Source organism: Drechmeria coniospora, chromosome 01, assembly GCF_001625195.1.
Source record: "Drechmeria coniospora strain ARSEF 6962 chromosome 01, whole genome shotgun sequence".
NCBI classification, from domain to species: domain Eukaryota; kingdom Fungi; phylum Ascomycota; class Sordariomycetes; order Hypocreales; family Ophiocordycipitaceae; genus Drechmeria; species Drechmeria coniospora.
Window position 1 is genome coordinate 3,389,426 of NC_054389.1, and position 17,539 is coordinate 3,406,964.

General features: G+C 48.0%; 4 protein-coding genes across 4 annotated transcripts; 3 read left to right on the plus strand and 1 right to left on the minus strand.

Moving 5' to 3' along the window:
- Positions 1 to 2,428: 2,428 nt before the first annotated feature.
- DCS_00794 (uncharacterized protein) lies at positions 2,429 to 2,935 on the minus strand (the record flags this gene model as incomplete). Its single annotated transcript, XM_040798129.1, has 1 exon — positions 2,429 to 2,935. The coding sequence occupies one exon, from the start codon at positions 2,933 to 2,935 to the stop codon at positions 2,429 to 2,431; it is 507 nt and encodes a 168-aa protein (XP_040659012.1).
- Positions 2,936 to 5,607: 2,672 nt separating this feature from the next.
- Positions 5,608 to 8,359, plus strand: DCS_00795 (uncharacterized protein; the record flags this gene model as incomplete). The annotated part of the gene is made up of 17 exons (XM_040798130.1): positions 5,608 to 5,903; positions 5,955 to 6,092; positions 6,299 to 6,364; positions 6,438 to 6,577; positions 6,634 to 6,677; positions 6,740 to 6,777; positions 6,844 to 6,913; positions 6,970 to 7,009; positions 7,071 to 7,126; positions 7,184 to 7,226; positions 7,278 to 7,363; positions 7,440 to 7,595; positions 7,769 to 7,935; positions 8,002 to 8,031; positions 8,080 to 8,165; positions 8,217 to 8,286; positions 8,347 to 8,359. 17 exons carry the CDS (start codon positions 5,608 to 5,610, stop codon positions 8,357 to 8,359), a joined length of 1,539 nt encoding a protein of 512 aa, XP_040659013.1.
- A 1,944-nt stretch (positions 8,360 to 10,303) lies between these two features.
- On the plus strand, positions 10,304 to 11,346 carry DCS_00796 (40S ribosomal protein S1; the record flags this gene model as incomplete). The annotated part of the gene is made up of 5 exons (XM_040798131.1): positions 10,304 to 10,317; positions 10,366 to 10,450; positions 10,510 to 10,535; positions 10,625 to 11,126; positions 11,203 to 11,346. The coding sequence occupies 5 exons, from the start codon at positions 10,304 to 10,306 to the stop codon at positions 11,344 to 11,346; spliced, it is 771 nt and encodes a 256-aa protein (XP_040659014.1).
- Positions 11,347 to 13,814: 2,468 nt separating this feature from the next.
- Positions 13,815 to 16,493, plus strand: DCS_00797 (uncharacterized protein; the record flags this gene model as incomplete). The annotated part of the gene is made up of 6 exons (XM_040798132.1): positions 13,815 to 13,907; positions 13,980 to 14,110; positions 14,174 to 14,468; positions 14,531 to 15,007; positions 15,068 to 16,162; positions 16,221 to 16,493. The coding sequence occupies 6 exons, from the start codon at positions 13,815 to 13,817 to the stop codon at positions 16,491 to 16,493; spliced, it is 2,364 nt and encodes a 787-aa protein (XP_040659015.1).
- Positions 16,494 to 17,539: the final 1,046 nt, after the last annotated feature.

The following is a 17,539-nucleotide window of genomic DNA, read 5'->3' on the forward strand; positions in this document are numbered from 1 at the left end:
ATATAATTGCGCTCTACGGCCGTTAATTTTGCCGAATGGTATGCAACCGGGCGCAGGATGCCTTTCTCGTCCACTTGTAATAGGCATCCTTCTAAAGCCGTACCGGAACAATCTGCCTCTACGAACGTTGGTCTCTCTGCATCCTATTGTACTAGGATCGGGTGCGATATAAATAGTCGCTTTAGTTCTTCGAACGCATTGTCCTCGTCGGTAGTCCAGCGGAACGGCTGCCCCTTGCAAGTAAGCTGGGATAGGGGCGCTGTTAATTCCGCGAACTGGGGGATAAATTCCCGGTAGAAGTTAGCAAACCCCAAGAAACTGCGTACCCCTCGGACGGTCCTTGGTGCCTCCCAGTTGCGGATAGCGGCTATCTTTGCTGGGTCGGTCCGGATTTCCACTCCCGCCTGAACAATATAGCCCAGGTACTTGACTTCCTTAACTGCAAAGGCGCACTTGTCTAGGTCCAAGTATAGACCTGCTTTACGTAGGCGTTAAAGTACCCCTTTTACCTTCCGAATATGGTCCGCCTTGGAGCCGCTTATGTACACTAAGATATCGTCCAGAAAGGCCGTTACGAAGTTACCTAAATCAGTTCCGAGTACCCCGTTGATGTAACGCTGGAATGTTGCGGGAGCGCCTGCAAGTCCGAACGGGCAGACCAGCCATTCAAATAAGCCGAAGCGGGTGCGGAATACCGTAAGGTGCTCGCTGCCGGGCGCAATACGGATCTTATGGAAGGCCGCCCGTACGTCGAGTTTCGTAAACCAGCGGGATCCTGACAGGGAGCGCAACGTTTCCTTTATCAGCGGTAGGGGATACCTATCCTGTATCGTAATCTTGTTCAGTGCGCGGTAATCTACGCAAAGGCGCTAACCCCCCCCCGGTTTCTTGGTTAGGAGGATCGGTACCGCTGCCGCTAAGGAGCTGGTACGTATCTACCCTTTGTCCAACAATTCGGTAATCTGCTGTTGTACCTCCAACAACTGGTCCCGTGGCATATTGTACAATGGTCCCTACGGTAGCTCTGGGGGTTCCCCGTTGGGCCCGGTTCGCAGCTTGATGTGGTAGTCCCTCAGTCCCCGGTGCGGAGGAAGGCCGGAGGCCTGCGCCTTATCGAATAAGTCGGCAAACTCCTTTAGGTAGGCGGGCAGGTGTCCCTCCGTCCCGCTGGGCTCGGGGCTCGGTGCTACTTGGCGGAGTGCTGCCGAGATCTCCATTAAGTTGGTAACTACCGCTTGGCTCTCCGGTTCGGCCATAACAGACGAAACAGTTGCGATCTCGAGGTTGTAGCTACCGCGCTGCGGCCGCGTATCTGCTGCTTGTACCACCTGGCCCCCTGCCGCTCCAATTGTAAGGCGGCGTTCGGCTGCGTACAGGTCGACACCGCGGTATTCCATCCACGGTAGGCCCAGTATTGCATCTCGGCTAAGGCCTGGCACTACGTATAGTACCGCTGGAGACTCCCAGCCGTCTATATCGAGCGCAACTTGTACTATATGCGAGATATATGGATGTACCTCCGTTGGGCCGCCCCGGCGGCGTGTTACTGCTACGGCTGTCTTTAACCGGCGCCGTACCGGTAGTGGAATAAGCTTAAGGCGCAGACTTTGGGCCGTACGTTCGCTGATTGCGCTATAACAATCGCAACCGCAATCGATTTAAACGTCTAAGAAACGGGTAGAATTTACAAGCGTTGGGATAAGGAACGGCGGCCTGTCCAACCGCGCCTTGATATCCTGAAATTGCTTCCTCCAACGCTTAGTCCTCCCGCTTTGGTCCTTGTCTGTACCGTCTTACCCCCGCGCGAGACTTAGCTCGGGGGCGCTTTGTTTTCCGAGAACTGGTCTGAGGATTCCTCCTGTACGTTCTCCCTCTCTGTATTTACCCGATGAATGGATAGATTTTATACCGGTCGCGCCGCGGGCCGCATTTCGCAGTCTTTAATAAAGTACTGCTTGGATCCGTAGCGTAAACAAGCGCCCTCCTCCTTGCGCGCGTTAATTGTACTGCGGGGGACCTAAGTTGCACGCTGGCTTGACGACTGCCCTGGGCTGGTCCTTGTTCCTTGGGTTACTGGGCGACGGCGCCCTACAGTTGCTGCGTTAATGCCCGTCATCCGTGCGTTACCGTCCTCGTCCGTTATGGGTTTTGTCGGGGCTGTTGCGCGGCCGTAGCGGTTCCGGTATTTCTCCTCTAAGCGGTACGATTCAATGTCTACCGCAATGCTACGGTAAATGTTAACGGCCGCCTCGTAACTGTCTCGTGGGATATTGCGCCCAATACTGCTATCCCGCATGGTCTTATTAAGCGCGCGACGCAGCTTGACGAGTTTAATTTCGTCGGGCCAATTCATTCCCCCAGCTAACGCTAGCTTTTGTTCGAAGCGCACGTAGAATGAGGTAAATGCCTTATTGCTTGCTTGCTCTAGTTATTCGAGCTCGGTCTGCGCTATCTCCATCCGGTGAGGGTCGGCGAAAACGGATTCGAGGTAAGCCAAGAATTGTAACGGGTTGTACTGGTACGACGGCCCTGCTTCGAAGAAGGCTGTAACGCGGGACTGAATCTTGGGCGCTAAGCACTGCCAGACGAACATCCACTGGTCCTTGTCGGTACCGATGAACTCGCGGTCGGTAACTAGCTTGTGGGCTATAAGTATCTTCCAGGCTGTAAACGTAGTCTTATCTCCATTGTATGGTACCCCTGTTGGTATTGGTTTACGTCGGACTTGGGGAAGTATTGCTGGGCCATTGACAGTTAAGGGGGTCCGTACCGATCCCGACGTGGTACCGGGCTGCGCCTCCCGGGACGCTTGGTGCTGCATTACCGTAGCGATTTGCTGGCGTAACTGCTGGATTTCTGTAAACCAGTCGGGTGGTGGTTGGCTAGCGGTAGCATTTTGTTCGCTAGGTAGTGCGTTGTTGTCCTGTTGATCCATTGTTCAATAGTCTGCGGCCTACTGCTTGCCGTGACGAAGGGAGGTTTCTTAAATGTTATGGAGTTACTAGTACTACCAGTATCTAGTGGTCGGAAATAGTTGTTAAGAAACCTACGGAACACTAACTTAAGGTATGAGGCATTGGAGTACTTATACTCTAATGCCTGCTTAGTCATAGGATACGAGTCACGTGCGGTAGCGCGTGGCTCTATCCTAGGACATAGCTCTATTAGGCAAAGCCTAATATCATAACAAAGGGCTATATTTATTTTATTATAGTAGTTTAATAAGTACCTTTTATTGTTCTTTTGGTTCTTATTTTAGGCTATAGAGTACCTTTTTTAAAAGAATACCTTATTTAATAATTAGGTTATAGCCTAACTTAGTTAGTAGCTTAGTTAAATTATTAGTTTTATTAAAACTGATGAATACTTTTAGTCCCTTAGGAATTTTAAGATAATTAACTTTAAGTAGCTTACTATTTAGGAAAGTACTAATAAAATGAATATATTTAGTAATTAGAAATAGTTATTAAGAAATCTATAGAACTCCAACTTAAAGTACTAGGTATTAGAGTACTTATACTCTAATACCTACTTAGTTATATGGTATAAGTTATATACAGTAGTATGTAACTCTATCTTAGGATATTGCTTTATTAGGTAAAGCCTAATATTATAATACTGTTACGATGCTGACTAGCAGGAAGGCAGTATATGCAAAGACTGTAGAATTTTCGAACCAAGGAGGAAGAAAAGAGAAAGAAATCAGTAAGTACGGAGAGGAAGGGCTATATATATAGGTAGTCCGCGCATTACGTGATAAAGAGTGTAGGGTAGGCTAGGAAGGGAGTACGATATACAATATTGTTACATATTGGCTAGGTTAAACCTAAGTCTTATTAAACTAAAGCTCTAAATTGTTATGGAGTTACTAGTACTGCTAGTATATAGTGGTCGGAAATAGTTGTTAAGAAATCTACGGAACGCTATACGGAACGCTAACTCGAGGTACTAGGCATTGGAGTACTTATACTCTAATGCCTGCTTAGTTATAGGATACGAGTCACGTGATACCGTACGTGACTCTGTCCTAGGACATAGCTCTATTAGGCAAAGCCTAATATCATAACATAAATGTTATGGTATCGGGCTTAGCCCGATATATAAGAACGGAGGGTACCAAGGGACCCACTAGGAAGCACGCACACAACTAGAAGCCCTAGTTACTAAGTAGTTTTCCCTCCTTCAAGTCTTTTAATAAACATCATTGAGAGTCCTAGAGCAGTCGCCTAACGACTCCGTAACAATAAATCCTATTAATCCTTAGTTTAGTTTTAATAGTTTTAGGCCTATTCGAGTTATAACTATTAGTTTTTTTTTACTAATTAATAGCTTTAGGTAGGTAGTATAATAATAATAGGTTTGTTTTTATAATATATATTAAACATAAAATTAGTTAATATTCTAATTTAGTGCCTTTAGAATTTACTTAAATGGTAGTCGTTAGGCTATTATACTAGAAGAAATATAAGTAATTAGCTCTTTAGTTTACTCTTTTATTACAATACTTTTGCGTTTAGGGCATTTAGCTAGGTTAATTAAATATATTATAGTATATTAAACTTAGCTAATTAAAAAGCCTAATTAAGTTATAATAGTCTAGTTACTATATCTAAGACTTTATAATAAATAAATATTATAATAGTTATTTATTATTATATAAGTTAATTATTAGTTATTTAGAGTAGTCAGTTATTCTATTATTCTATATAGTATACTATAGTACTATATAGTACTATATTATATAAGATAAAAAAAATAATATTGTAGGATACTAAGAAGGTATAAAGGCTAGTCTTGTAGACCTATAAAAAGCTACCTGGACCCAGTTTATTATTTTGGTCTACTACTAGTACATGTATATGTACATCTCCTCCGTACTTGTACACATAGTTAAATACCCTGGTACTTAGTATATCTCCACAGAGATCGGCTCATTCTCCCTCCGCCCCCCACCACTTTGACATGGTCACCCTGCTCCCCCGGTATGGGAACCGCACATTTACAACTAAGTACAGTAAGTATTACGGAGTACTCCCTCCGTATATACAGTACCTGGGACGCTAGGTTGATGTGACGTGCACAGGAACGCCGAGGAGCTGGCCAAGCCACTGCCCCATTCTCAGCCCCGACCTGACATCAAATCATAATTATGTACGGGTGTAATAGCATACTGAAATCGAACTGGTCAATCAAATCACTGTCTCTATGGTATGGTATTTTCGACGATAAAACCGATCGACCCAAAAGATAGTCAGTGTACCCGTAAGTCAGACACATGAATGCCCCATAATTGGAGTGTTATGTCGGTCCGAGGTCAGCAGCTTGCATGAGAAAAGCGAGCGTATGTAGGGTTCACACGTCGGAGCTCGTACCGAGGTTAGTTTCAATGTACTGTACTGATTTATAATGGGCACGGTGTTCCGATGACCTTCCCTGCCAAGCCTAGAGTAACCCCAAGTGCTGAGTGGATGTAACTGTCCGTGTGCCGTCTCCCACATTCTGCCTGGAGATTATATTCTGTCTGCCCGACCTGAACCAACTTACAACCATCTCGATCTCGCATTCTCTGTTTATTATCCTCATCGTTGACTGCCATTAATTACTGCCATGGATCCTCCCGCCTCTACCCCAGATGTCCAGAAGGTCCTCCATGAGATACGACGGGACCAGACGCAGCTCCTGGCTGCAGTGGAGTCAATTTCGGAAAAGCTTGGTACAGGATTCTCGGCCTCTGCTCCAACAACATCCATGCCAATTAGCTCCATGACCTCGGATCACCATGTCAAACAAAGCACGGCAGCCGTGGGTCTTGAAGTCGAGGACACAACTGAATCTCATGCAATCACGACCTCGCCCGTTTCGTCGGCTACCAAGCCTGAACTCGCAACTCGTATCGTTCTCACGTGGGTTACTGTTGTACCCTAGGACATATCAGAGACACTTGCTGAATCCAGTTGGAACATGAGCAGAACGTACCCGAACCAGACTGGAATCAACCCTCTCCCCATGGACTGGGGAAATATTGACCCTAAGAAGCGAGGGCCTGTCATTGTTTCAAGGTCGCCATCAACTATTCACCGTCGTAACGGTCTGTACAAAGCGCACCCCATAACGAGTCTTGAGTTACGCTGACATTCCATGTTGCTGTCGACCAGCTATTGGAGGTGGGTTTTCGTCTTGACCCCCCTTCCCCTTTCCTTACTCATAACTTACCGATATGTTTTTAAGCTCAGTAAGACTCTTTCCCCTCACCAGCTACATTTTTCCCGGGATCCCTGAGCTGACCATCACGTCATAGCGGCGGCTCCTACTCCATTTATTATGCACTGGCTGTGGCCAGCAAAGAACTGGATATCGATCATCGGTTCGTCAACCCTGCGCACAGGGCTCTCAGGTTATACTGGAGAATTTTGCTTAGCATTGCATGCCTGGATTAGGCCCGACTTCAAAAACGCGGAGCCGACTGTTAATATCGGGCCGTTCCCCCAGTGGGGTGACCCTCGCAAGATCGTAGCCATGGATCCTTTCGGCCATGTAGCGCCGTGGATTTACGCGCATATCATGGAGGAGCAACAAAGTGCGAAATGAAGCTCTACCATAAGGTCCCATTTTCATGAACTCACCAAGTTCTAGTTGACCTCCGACCGACAATTGCTATCACAAAAGCCAGAATGAAGGTAAGGGCGACCTTCAGCATTGCCTGTCCCATCGGCGGGCTAGTTGCTGACTGCCATAACAGTTAGCAGAGCTGGAGGACAGTGTAAAAAGTGGACGACTGTGCGTAACTTTCCCTGTCACTTGAGGCACCGTCGGCCAACTACCTGACTGCTGACACCGCAACAGGAGAGTTGACGGGAAGGTGATCCTCACTGAATCCGGCGAGCTTGCAGTAACAAAGTTTGCCGTTGAGCCAGTGAGTGCCATCCGTCGAAACTCCGCAAACCGACGATCGTAACGAAGTGCAAAAAGGTTTGGTACCTCCCCGGAGTCGCCGAGAGGTTCGGCATCGGTACGTAGGCTACTCCATGGCATAGAATAGGCACGCCCATTGCGCTAACATTGTTTATTAGACGAGGCTACCCTTCGTCGGTCTCTTTTTGAATACACCGGTGGTAGCTACCCAGAGGTACTCGTGCCATCTTAACCTCCGAGTTGCGGACTATCGAATGCTAATCTGATGAAGTTGATCACACGAGGCGATATCAAGATCTTCCTGCCCCCAATTGGTAACAGATCGTACCCCGGGTACACACATGAAACAATGAGCTGACAAGCAGAAGGTGGTTTGACGGTATACTGCTTTGGAGACCCGGCGAAAATGTCCGACCCCGATTCGCGGCTGTCGTTAAGAATACACGACGAGGTCAGTTACCATTTTCTGCTTACCTCCTTGGTTTCACAAATATATGCATATGATTTAACAAACCGACAACGACTAGTGCAACGGGAGCGATGTGTTTGGTTCGGACATCTGCACCTGCCGCCCTTATCTGCTTTTCGGCATCGAAGAAGCGGTCAAGGAGGCCCAAAAGGGCGGAAGTGGAGTGGTTATATATTTCCGAAAAGAAGGCAGGGCGTTGGGAGAAGTAACCAAGGTATGTGGATTCCGCGGCTGGTCGTCTTGATACTGGATGTCTGCCCTACATCCTCCTCCCGTGATATTGCTGCGTGAATAATTTGGTTGACCCGAGATCACAGTATCGTACGCTGCTGCCCACCCCTCACCGCACCTCCCTTGAAGTATCAATGAAGAGGAATTAACCACCAGGCAGTCGTATACAATGCCCGAAAACGTGGGGAGGACCGAGCCTCGGAATATTTCGCCCGTACCGAGAATATTGCTGGAGTGAAGGACATGCGCTTCCAAGCTCTTATGCCTGATATTCTTCATTGGCTTGGCATCAAGAAGATTGACAGGATGATTAGCATGAGCAAGTTAGTGTTGCCGGGAACCGTCAAACTACTCGGTTATCGTCATTTGGTACTGACAGTAATTGATAGCATGAAGCATGATGCGATTGTCAAGCAAGGGTGAGCAGCGTTTTTGACATCGGTCTAATGGGGTGCTAATAATGACAGCATCCCGATTCATGAGAGGGTTGAGCTGCCGGATGAAATGATACCGGCCGACTCGAGGGTTGAGATTGATGCCAAGATCACAGCTGGTAAGTTTGAGCTGTTCGCTGGTGCGTGTTTTCAGGGCTGAGTCTTCCAAGGGTATTTCACTACCGGTAAACGGCTCACCGAAACAGAGCTAGAGTCGGTACAAGGACGAATTTGGGAAGAGTACGTAACTTCAAGTTTCTCTGGCTGTATGTGGACTTCAATACTTATCTGTCTTCGCAGCGTCGACCATTAGTTTTGTGGAAGAACAGATCCTGGGCCTAGCCAAGCTCTCGAAGTTGAAAGCTGGAAAATCGATATGGAACTCTCGAGACCGCAACCTCCATTGAGAATAGTGTAGGTGGAATTGATATTGCTGGCCATTCATGGTCGTGTTTGTTATGGCACTGCATGCGCTGTGTGAACCCTAGGTGAGTAGCATGCTGACCGTATCTCCTGGGCAGGCCGAAGGTTTCCGCGTAGTAGTATGTATAGTAATTGCATGTTATTCTGGTGTATACCCTCCAGTTTTTTGCATTCATTGATCAGAGGCGTGAATAATGTATGCACATCATCATGGTATCTATACCTACTGTGGTCAATCGACATTATTGCCGGTATCAGCAGAACTGTGCCAATCTCAAACGTATAATACATGCAAAAGCTCATTCAGTAACCAGCCAATCACCTAGCCGAATTAGGAAATCATAGGGGACAATGAACGAAGCAGGTGCACTCCGCATTATTACTCCGTGAGTGTACGGAGTACAGTACACTGACACACGAAATCCACACTACACCTACATACATGTACAGTTAACTACAGTACACCAAGCTGGACAGCCCGCGTACTACTCCGGATATACAGAAGTATGTATTATGGCTATTGTAGCTAGTGCTTTGTTCTTTCCGTAGTACGGACTACTTCACAGGACGGACCGTATAACAAGCCGCCGTGAGGTAGGTGACAGTACTCCGAACATGCACAAGTTTAAAATACTCCATAATTTCTTCAAGTACTTACTTATTTATTATGTACAGACATGTCCACAAGTACTCCGTAAGTGTGCGTGTACTTACTTGTACTTATTACTTACTGTGGGGCAAGATACTTGCAGTACACTACCAAATTTCTCCTAGAGTAACCAACTTTGGTTATTGCTATCGTAGGAGGTTATTACTTGAAGGGAGTGCAACAAAAATACAGGCACCTACGGAGTACTACTGAAGTGTATTTCCACTATTACTGTGCGGAGCTCTTCGTGCGTAGTATTAATAATAGCTGTATTTGGACAGTACTTCCAGTAGACAACTAATCCAGAGCAATGCCAATTAGCTAAGTACTTATTCGACTTGGGATGTTTTATGGTGTATATTCGTTACGGCGCCTTCGGCATTTATGGCTCGCGATTGCTGTTCCTACAATACAACTGCTCTCATTCCGCTAAGGAAAGGTATTTAATGCCTCCTCTCATGCCAGCCTCTGGCATCAATACTTCAATTCTAAACACCTACAGGCTCATTGTACGTGAGTATCACAACAATCCCAGAGTATCCAATCGGTTTGTTAGTACAAGCAAGATATTGAGTAAGTACTTGCTTGTACTCCTTACTTTAAGTCTTGGGAGAACTATTGGATAATAACGATTTCCTGAATGGACCTAGGAATGAGGAAAATTCCAAACATTTTGTGCAGTATCACCAGACTAGATGAGGACTAGCATGATATTATTAATAGTCGGTAGTCTCATGCAACAGAGGAAAAGGGGGTCCGCCCGGACTAGGGCTACGACGAATCAAGGATCGTGAGATGGGTCAGAATCAATCTATTGGCGTTCTTCTTGATGCTGTTGTTGCCAACCACCAGGTATCCTCTGTGCCCGCTTAAATAGGCGCAAATGTAGACACCGTTACGTAACTAACTACCCGGACTTTAACCCTGTTACAGGCCCGTTGGCGCGTCGGCGCGACATACTGTACTTAGTCATAAAGTTGGAGTGGCGCTAATTCACTTATGGCTGAAATAAGTCAGTCATGTGATGGCACTGCGGCGTTCGGATAAAGCTTTTATCCTGCCCAACTTCTCGAAGGGTTTCGCTTAGACCTAGTTGGTGCACACAAAAATTGAAATTGTTCACGCCCCTCCAACGACACATTCAACCTTGGGATTATCCGACTGCTCACACCTTGGCCTGCAATCATGGCAGTTGGAAAGTTAGTTGTTCCCATGACGCTGTCTAATTGAAAGCTGACCAGTTCCAGGAACAAGAGGCTCTCAAAGGGCAAGAAAGGCCTCAAGAAGAAGACAGTCGACCCGTTTTCCCGCAAGGATTGGTACTCGATCAAGGTCTGTTCGTAGCACATCACCTCTGCTAAAACGCAACTGACATTTAATGTTTTTTTTAGGCTCCGAGCCCTTTCAATATTCGAGAGTGAGTTAGTTTCGGGTTTTTTGGCGTCGAGCAATCACCCCACGAGATTTGCGCGATGAAAGCCGGTTTCTAATACAATGGCATTGCAGTGTCGGTAAAACTCTCGTGAATCGAACAACCGGCCTCAAGAACGCGAATGATGCCCTCAAGGGTCGTATTGTGGAAGTATCGCTAGCCGATCTCCAGAAAGACGAGGATCATGCCTTCCGCAAGGTTCGCCTCCGTGTTGATGAGGTCCAAGGGAAAAACTGCCTGACCAACTTCCACGGCCTCGACTTCACTTCGGATAAGCTACGATCCCTGGTCCGCAAATGGCAGACTCTAATTGAAGCCAACGTTACCGTCAAGACCACCGATGACTATCTCATCCGTCTCTTCGCCATTGCTTTCACCAAGCGACGACCCAACCAGATCAAGAAGACCACCTACGCTGCCTCCTCGCAGATCCGAGCCATCCGACGCAAAATGACGGAGATCATTCAGCGCGAGGCATCGACCTGCACTCTTACCCAGCTTACATCCAAGCTTATTCCGGAGGTGATTGGCCGTGAGATTGAAAAGTCCACCCAAGGCATTTACCCTCTACAGAACGTAAGCTGCTAGAATACACATGGTTTCCTCCAGCAAGCATGACTTGGCCTGCCCACTAATGTTTAAAATCACTCAGGTGCACATCCGAAAGGTGAAGCTTCTCAAGGCTCCCAAGTTCGATCTTGGTGCATTAATGGCACTTCACGGAGAGTCGGGAACAGATGACCAAGGTCAGAAAGTTGAGCGAGAGTTTAAGGAGCGTGTGTTGGAAGAGGTTTAAAAGTGCCATGAGCGCACATATGCGAGGCAAAGGGGACCTCGCAGGTGCTACCTACACTTTCCTCGGCATTGTTTCGGTCATGGTAAATGGCGTAGCATCTAAGGCAACGGAGGGACCATACACCCTTAGAAATGGCAAATGAACTCCTTGTGTATCCTAGGGTTATTTTGGTGATCCTGATGTTGAGATTTGTAACTCGAGACTTTTGTGGTGCGAGCATCGGCTCTAATTATACAACGTACAGACACAGTTACACACAAGGGCTGGGGTAAATGCTAATGATCTTGCATCATCTTCCATCTACTTAGGACTACGGATGGTACCTCCCTGCAAGCAGGATCCCATCGACCCTATCTTGCCAATCCATCCCCATCTCAAACATAAGCATACTTCCAAGTAGTTGCAAGGCCACATCTGTACGTTCAAAAACTTGGCGGTGAAACCCCAAGCGCTGTTTGTCGCATAGGCATGGTCGTTGGTTTTGCTTTGGTGCCTAGCAACGTGGAAAGAACCCAGGCAATCGTGACAACATAAATTTAGTAGAATCGTGAGCTACCATAAGTCTCATGCTACTATGGGACACGTTAAAATAACTGTACGAGCCACTTGTACATGTATATCATCTACAGGCTGCCGCCCCCTGGAGGGCTTACAGGCATGATACTGCAACTCGAGCAGGTTCGACTTTGCCACCGGACTAGTTTTACACTGGCTGTTCAACGGACGTCCGCAGTCAAACATTGCTATTCAGTCAACATTGCGCAGAAAATCCAATACGGCTAAGGGCAGCCAAGAAGTTAGCAGCAGGTACATCCAAATCATCGGTCATTGGCTGCTCAAGCCACCCTTACATTTCCTGAATGATTCGGGCTGCTCTGATATTAGCCAGTGCCCCGCATCGACGTCCGAGAGTTGGAAACGTGGGAAGAATCGGCCAATGGCTGGTAACATGTTGTTTGTGACATAGTTGCTCTTCGTTCCACGGATGAAGAGAGCTGGTTTCTCGAACCGCCGTTCGCCAGGGTTCTTGTACGGAAAATCGCCAAGATTGCTGAGGGCTCCAGCCAAAATTTCCAAAGGAAGTAGAAACCTCAGGGTATTCTCTCCACTGAGCCGATGCAGATTGCCCAAGAGGAATTGTCTGATAAGTAGGGACTGTATAGCCCTTTTGGTAAGCTCCCCAACGGAAAGCAGGGGGGGTGAGTTCGATTCAGCAGCCAGAATTTTAAACCAACTTTTTCATAGTTCTGCAGGATTCGATCTGCTTCTGCTCTGTTCATGATGTTTGCAGACTGTATCCTATCCATCCCCCTTATGTACCGCACAAAATCTCCATTCAGTGCCATATCGACGGGAGCGTTATCGACGGCAATAATATTGGCTACCAACTCTGGCGAGGTCAATGCGAGAGTCATGGCAGTCTTGGCTCCCCTTTCATGGCCACTTAAGTTAGCACAGGAGCCGGGGAATATCGCACAACTTGGTATTCGTACATGGAATGGCCGATAACAGTGCTGTCTCTCAGCCGGTGGTCATTAATAAAGGCTGCTACGTCCTCGGCCATAGCGGAGTAATCGTGCCGACGATCCTGGGGAGACTCGCCGTGATTTCTTAAGTCCTGTCACAGGTGGATGGCAAACATCAGCATGGGATCATGGAAGAAGGGAGTAGAAAGTCAGTTCACCAAGGCATACACATATCTTCCTAAGTCGCGAGCAAGTTGCCTAAGCTGCCGTCAGCCATACGGTATTCCCATTCCGTTCATATTCGGTTCCTGGAACGTACTTGCTGATGCTCCTGTTGTTCTTCTTTGATCCAAACAATCCATGGAGTATGATGATGGGGGCTTGTCGATCGTTGGTATTGGGCCTGGGAGGCTCGTGCAGGTCGTAAGCAAGTGGACGCACGGGTGCCAGGCCACTGGTCCGCTGCGACATCGTCCTGACCGCGTAGGGAAATGATATCGTATGACGCAGGCATCGCGTAGAGCTAGCGACGCAGGCCATTGTTTACCCTCCTGCGCTCAGGTCAATCCCACAATCAGGTCTGGAGCTCCTTTACTACTAAGGAGGGGGGTGAAAGGGGCCACTGAGGATTCGCGCATTCGATGGCGATTCCGAAATCCTTTACCAATGGTGCCAAGGGAACATCAAGGTGCTTTAAGTACTGAATACAAGTACTGTGATGTACCCTATATCACCCCCCTGATGCAGCTCGTCGGATCCACAGCGTGTGCGAAATCTCACCTGGCTGGCCTTGAAAGCTGTCCACTTTACCCCTCAGCCACACCCCATCTCAGAGACCTCCACACATACAGTACACGCTGGAGCATCACTGTTGTGCTGTGACTCAACATCGGCACATATACAGCCGTCTACATCTGAGTATCACACATCCAGCCTGTGAAAGTCGCGCTCGCGAATGTAAATGAAGTCACCTCTCGAAAATTCACCAGTCAAAGCTACGAGATGGATTTCGAGGCGCTCAAGGAGCAATGGAGTGAGGTGGAGGATCGAGATGGTGTGCGGTTGAGCTGGAACGTGTTCCCCAGCTCACGTATGGTAAGCCGATTTGCACACCCACCCATATCGCCTCTCTCAATTTGTGCTAATGAGGGCGCATCTTGCGTTTAGGAAGCATCAAGGCTCGTGGTACCCATCGGTGCCCTCTACACGCCGTTGAAGGAAAAGCTCGACACACCTCTCCTGCAATTCGAGCCGGTAACCTGCAAGCAGCCTTGCAGGTCTGTCCTCAACCCTTTCTGGTATGCTTGCACTACGATCCACCGATTCAATGCATTACCGGGCCATCCTAATACATGCTATAGTCAAGTCGACATACGTGCCAGGGTTTGGATATGTCCATTTTGCTTGTCGAGAAATCAGCTTCCACCTCACTACAAGGACATTACCGCGAATGCCATACCTCCCGAGCTCCACCCGGCGAATACAACTATCGAGTATCGCCTGTCTCGACCCGCCCCGACCCCTCCCATCTTCCTCTATGTCGTGGATTTGTGCCAGGAGGAGGACGGCCTGAGCTCCTTGAAGGAGTCGCTGGTGATGAGCTTGAGCTTGCTGCCAGAGAATGCTCTCGTAGGCCTCGTCACCTTTGGCACGATGGTGAGCCCAGAACCCATTTTGTGTTATCGTTGTTACACCCGAGATTGACTCGCAACGGGCAGGCCCAAGTACATGAAATTGGCTATGATGGATGCGCCAAGTCATATGTATTCCGGGGCAGCAAGGACTACTCGGCGAAACAGGTTCAGGAAATGCTTGGCCTGACGTCTTCGAACGTACGACCCGGTGCGCAACCACAGCCGGGCCGTCAGATGCCATCGGGACCGGCATCCCGCTTCCTCCTTCCCGTCCAGCAAGCTGAATTTCAGCTCACAAAAACCCTGGAGACCCTTCAGAAAGACCCATGGCCTACTGCCACCGATCATCGCAGCCTCCGATGCACTGGTGTGGCCCTCAGTGTCGCCGTCGGCCTCATGGAATCGTCATTCCATGACGCCGGTGGTCGCATTATGTTGTTCGCAGGTGGCCCAGCCACAGAAGGGCCAGGAATGGTTGTTGGACCCGAACTCCGTGAGCCTATTCGATCGCACCATGATATCGACAGAGATAACGTCAAGTACTTCAAAAAGGCTCTTAAGGTATGTCACTATTCGTAAGTTGGCGATTGATGAGAAGGGAGCTAACATTTGTTTCCATAGTTTTATGACAATTTGGCAAAGCGAACTGCCCACAATGGTCACATTGTTGACATCTTTGCTGGCTGTCTAGACCAGGTCGGTCTGCTTGAGATGAAGGGGCTTTGTAACTCTACAGGTGGCCACATGATCTTGACGGACAGTTTCACCTCCTCCATGTTCAAGCAGTCATTCATCCGCGTTTTCGAAAAGGACGGGGATGACAACCTTCTTATGGGCTTCAACGCAGTCCTGGAGGTGCTGACAACCAAGGAACTCAAGGTCACAGGACTCATCGGGCATGCTGTATCTCTCAACAAGAAATCTGTTTCTGTTGGCGAAACAGAGTGTGGCATCGGAAACACGTGCTCATGGAAAATGTGCGGAATCGACCCAAAAGCCAGCTACGGTATATACTTTGAGGTCGCAGGCCAGGGACCTGTGTCCCATCAACAGCCTTCCCAGAAAGGGATGATGCAGTTTTTGACATACTATCAACATTCCTCTGGCCAGTTTCATCTTCGGGTTACAACAATAGCCCGAAGCTTAAGTGGCCCTGCGGGTGATCCGGCTATTGCCCAATCCTTTGATCAGGAGGCAGCAGCAGTTCTGATGTCAAGAATTGCCGTCTTCAAGTCGGAAGTTGATGATGGCCCAGATGTATTGCGGTGGGTGGACAGAATGCTTATTCGCCTCTGTTCAAGATTTGCGGACTATCGAAAAGATGATCCGTCGTCCTTTCGGCTGGAAAAGAACTTCACCCTCTACCCACAGTTCATGTTTCACCTTCGCAGGAGTCAGTTTCTGCAGGTCTTCAACAACTCGCCTGATGAAACCGCTTTCGACCGTCATGTACTGAACCACGAGGATGTCAGCAACTCGCTTGTCATGATTCAGCCAACACTGGATTCGTATACGTTTGATCAGGACGGAGGAATGCCGGTTCTCCTGGACTCAGCTTCTATCCAACCCACACATACGTTGCTTCTTGATACCTTTTTCCATATCCTGATTTTCCATGGCGAGACTATTGCCGAATGGCGGAAAGCGGGATACCAGGACCAGGAAGGCTATGAGAACTTCGCTGCATTGCTAGAGCAGCCAAAGGAAGATGCTCGAGTAAGTTTCCGGTAGCGAGAGAACGCTTTTTGTCGGCACTTGTGCTAATGTGGCACAGGATCTTATTACCGACCGGTTTCCCTTGCCTCGTTTCATTGTCTGTGATGCCGGGGGCTCCCAGGCTCGCTTTCTCCTTTCAAAGCTGAATCCATCCACGACGCATACAACGGGTCCTTATGGCGGCACTGGGGCAACCTCGGCTCAAACTATCTTCACCGACGACGTGTCCCTCCAGACATTCATGGACCACCTGATGAAGTATGATTTGATTCAACCTCTTTCGAAGTCAAAGGCTGTACAGACCTGGCTAACCTCTCCTCTCGCGTTATAGGCTCGCTGTAAGTGGCACGAACTGACATGCGAGGTCTCGGTGGTCTCTCGCTAGGAGGGGGCATGCAATCGTTTCAGTTGCACAGTTAGTTGGCTTTCTGGCTTCCCCGGCTACAAATTTCAGGGTTGGAGCACAACCTCACTCGGAGGAAGAGCGTTGCTTAGGGCGAGGAATCTATTTCTTACCAACAGAGATGTTGGTCTGGTTCAGGTGTCCGTCGTATCGACCCCCGACTCTGATGTTGGCTGACAAACTGAATGACGGCACTTATGTGAATTGAATCCCGAGTGTTGTATGTATGTTGGAGGATGATATACCAGTACCTGTGTATGTGGAACACTGGTTGACTGAGCTGGGTGACCTGGAAGATTGGCCCAGTAACAATGCACCACACGTCGCCAGCACCGGACATAGTAGAAAATATACCGGCGCTTGTTTGTGATGAGGCGGTCCAGTAGCCTTGATTATACCACATGATCCGTCCGACATTACGTCAGTAATATTCGAAAGTTGGTGACTTGTACTCCGTATCTCGTGAAGGTATCTACAAACATGCCAACTTGCATACTGGGCACATGCTAGTGGTGTTTTGTGTACATGTATATCAGATTCTGGTAATGTTCAATGAGCATGTAAACACGTGGGCGCGCATGACTGCGAGACTCGAATACTTTGCACACAAACATCACTACCTGCATGAGAATATTTTTAATCCGAAGGGGTAATTTCATCCGAGACATTCAGCCCTCTCGCCATCCATCGTACTTCAAGAATGGGAGAATTTATTTCCAAGCTATCAAATTGATGTTTACTGATTTTTTTTCGGCCAGTTTAGTTCGCGTCCTTCCTAGTATCTTCAGTCGTACATCCAGGGAAGGCTGCCAGGTTCAAGAATATCAATCAAGCCGTACAAGTACTTGAAAAAATATTGCGTGGAGAAAACAGTGCAAATAACATTCGAACCAGCAAATAAGACATTCTATAATCCTTTGGGGGAGTTACTTATAAGTCAGCATATGTACGGAAATAAATACAGTGCTGGTGCT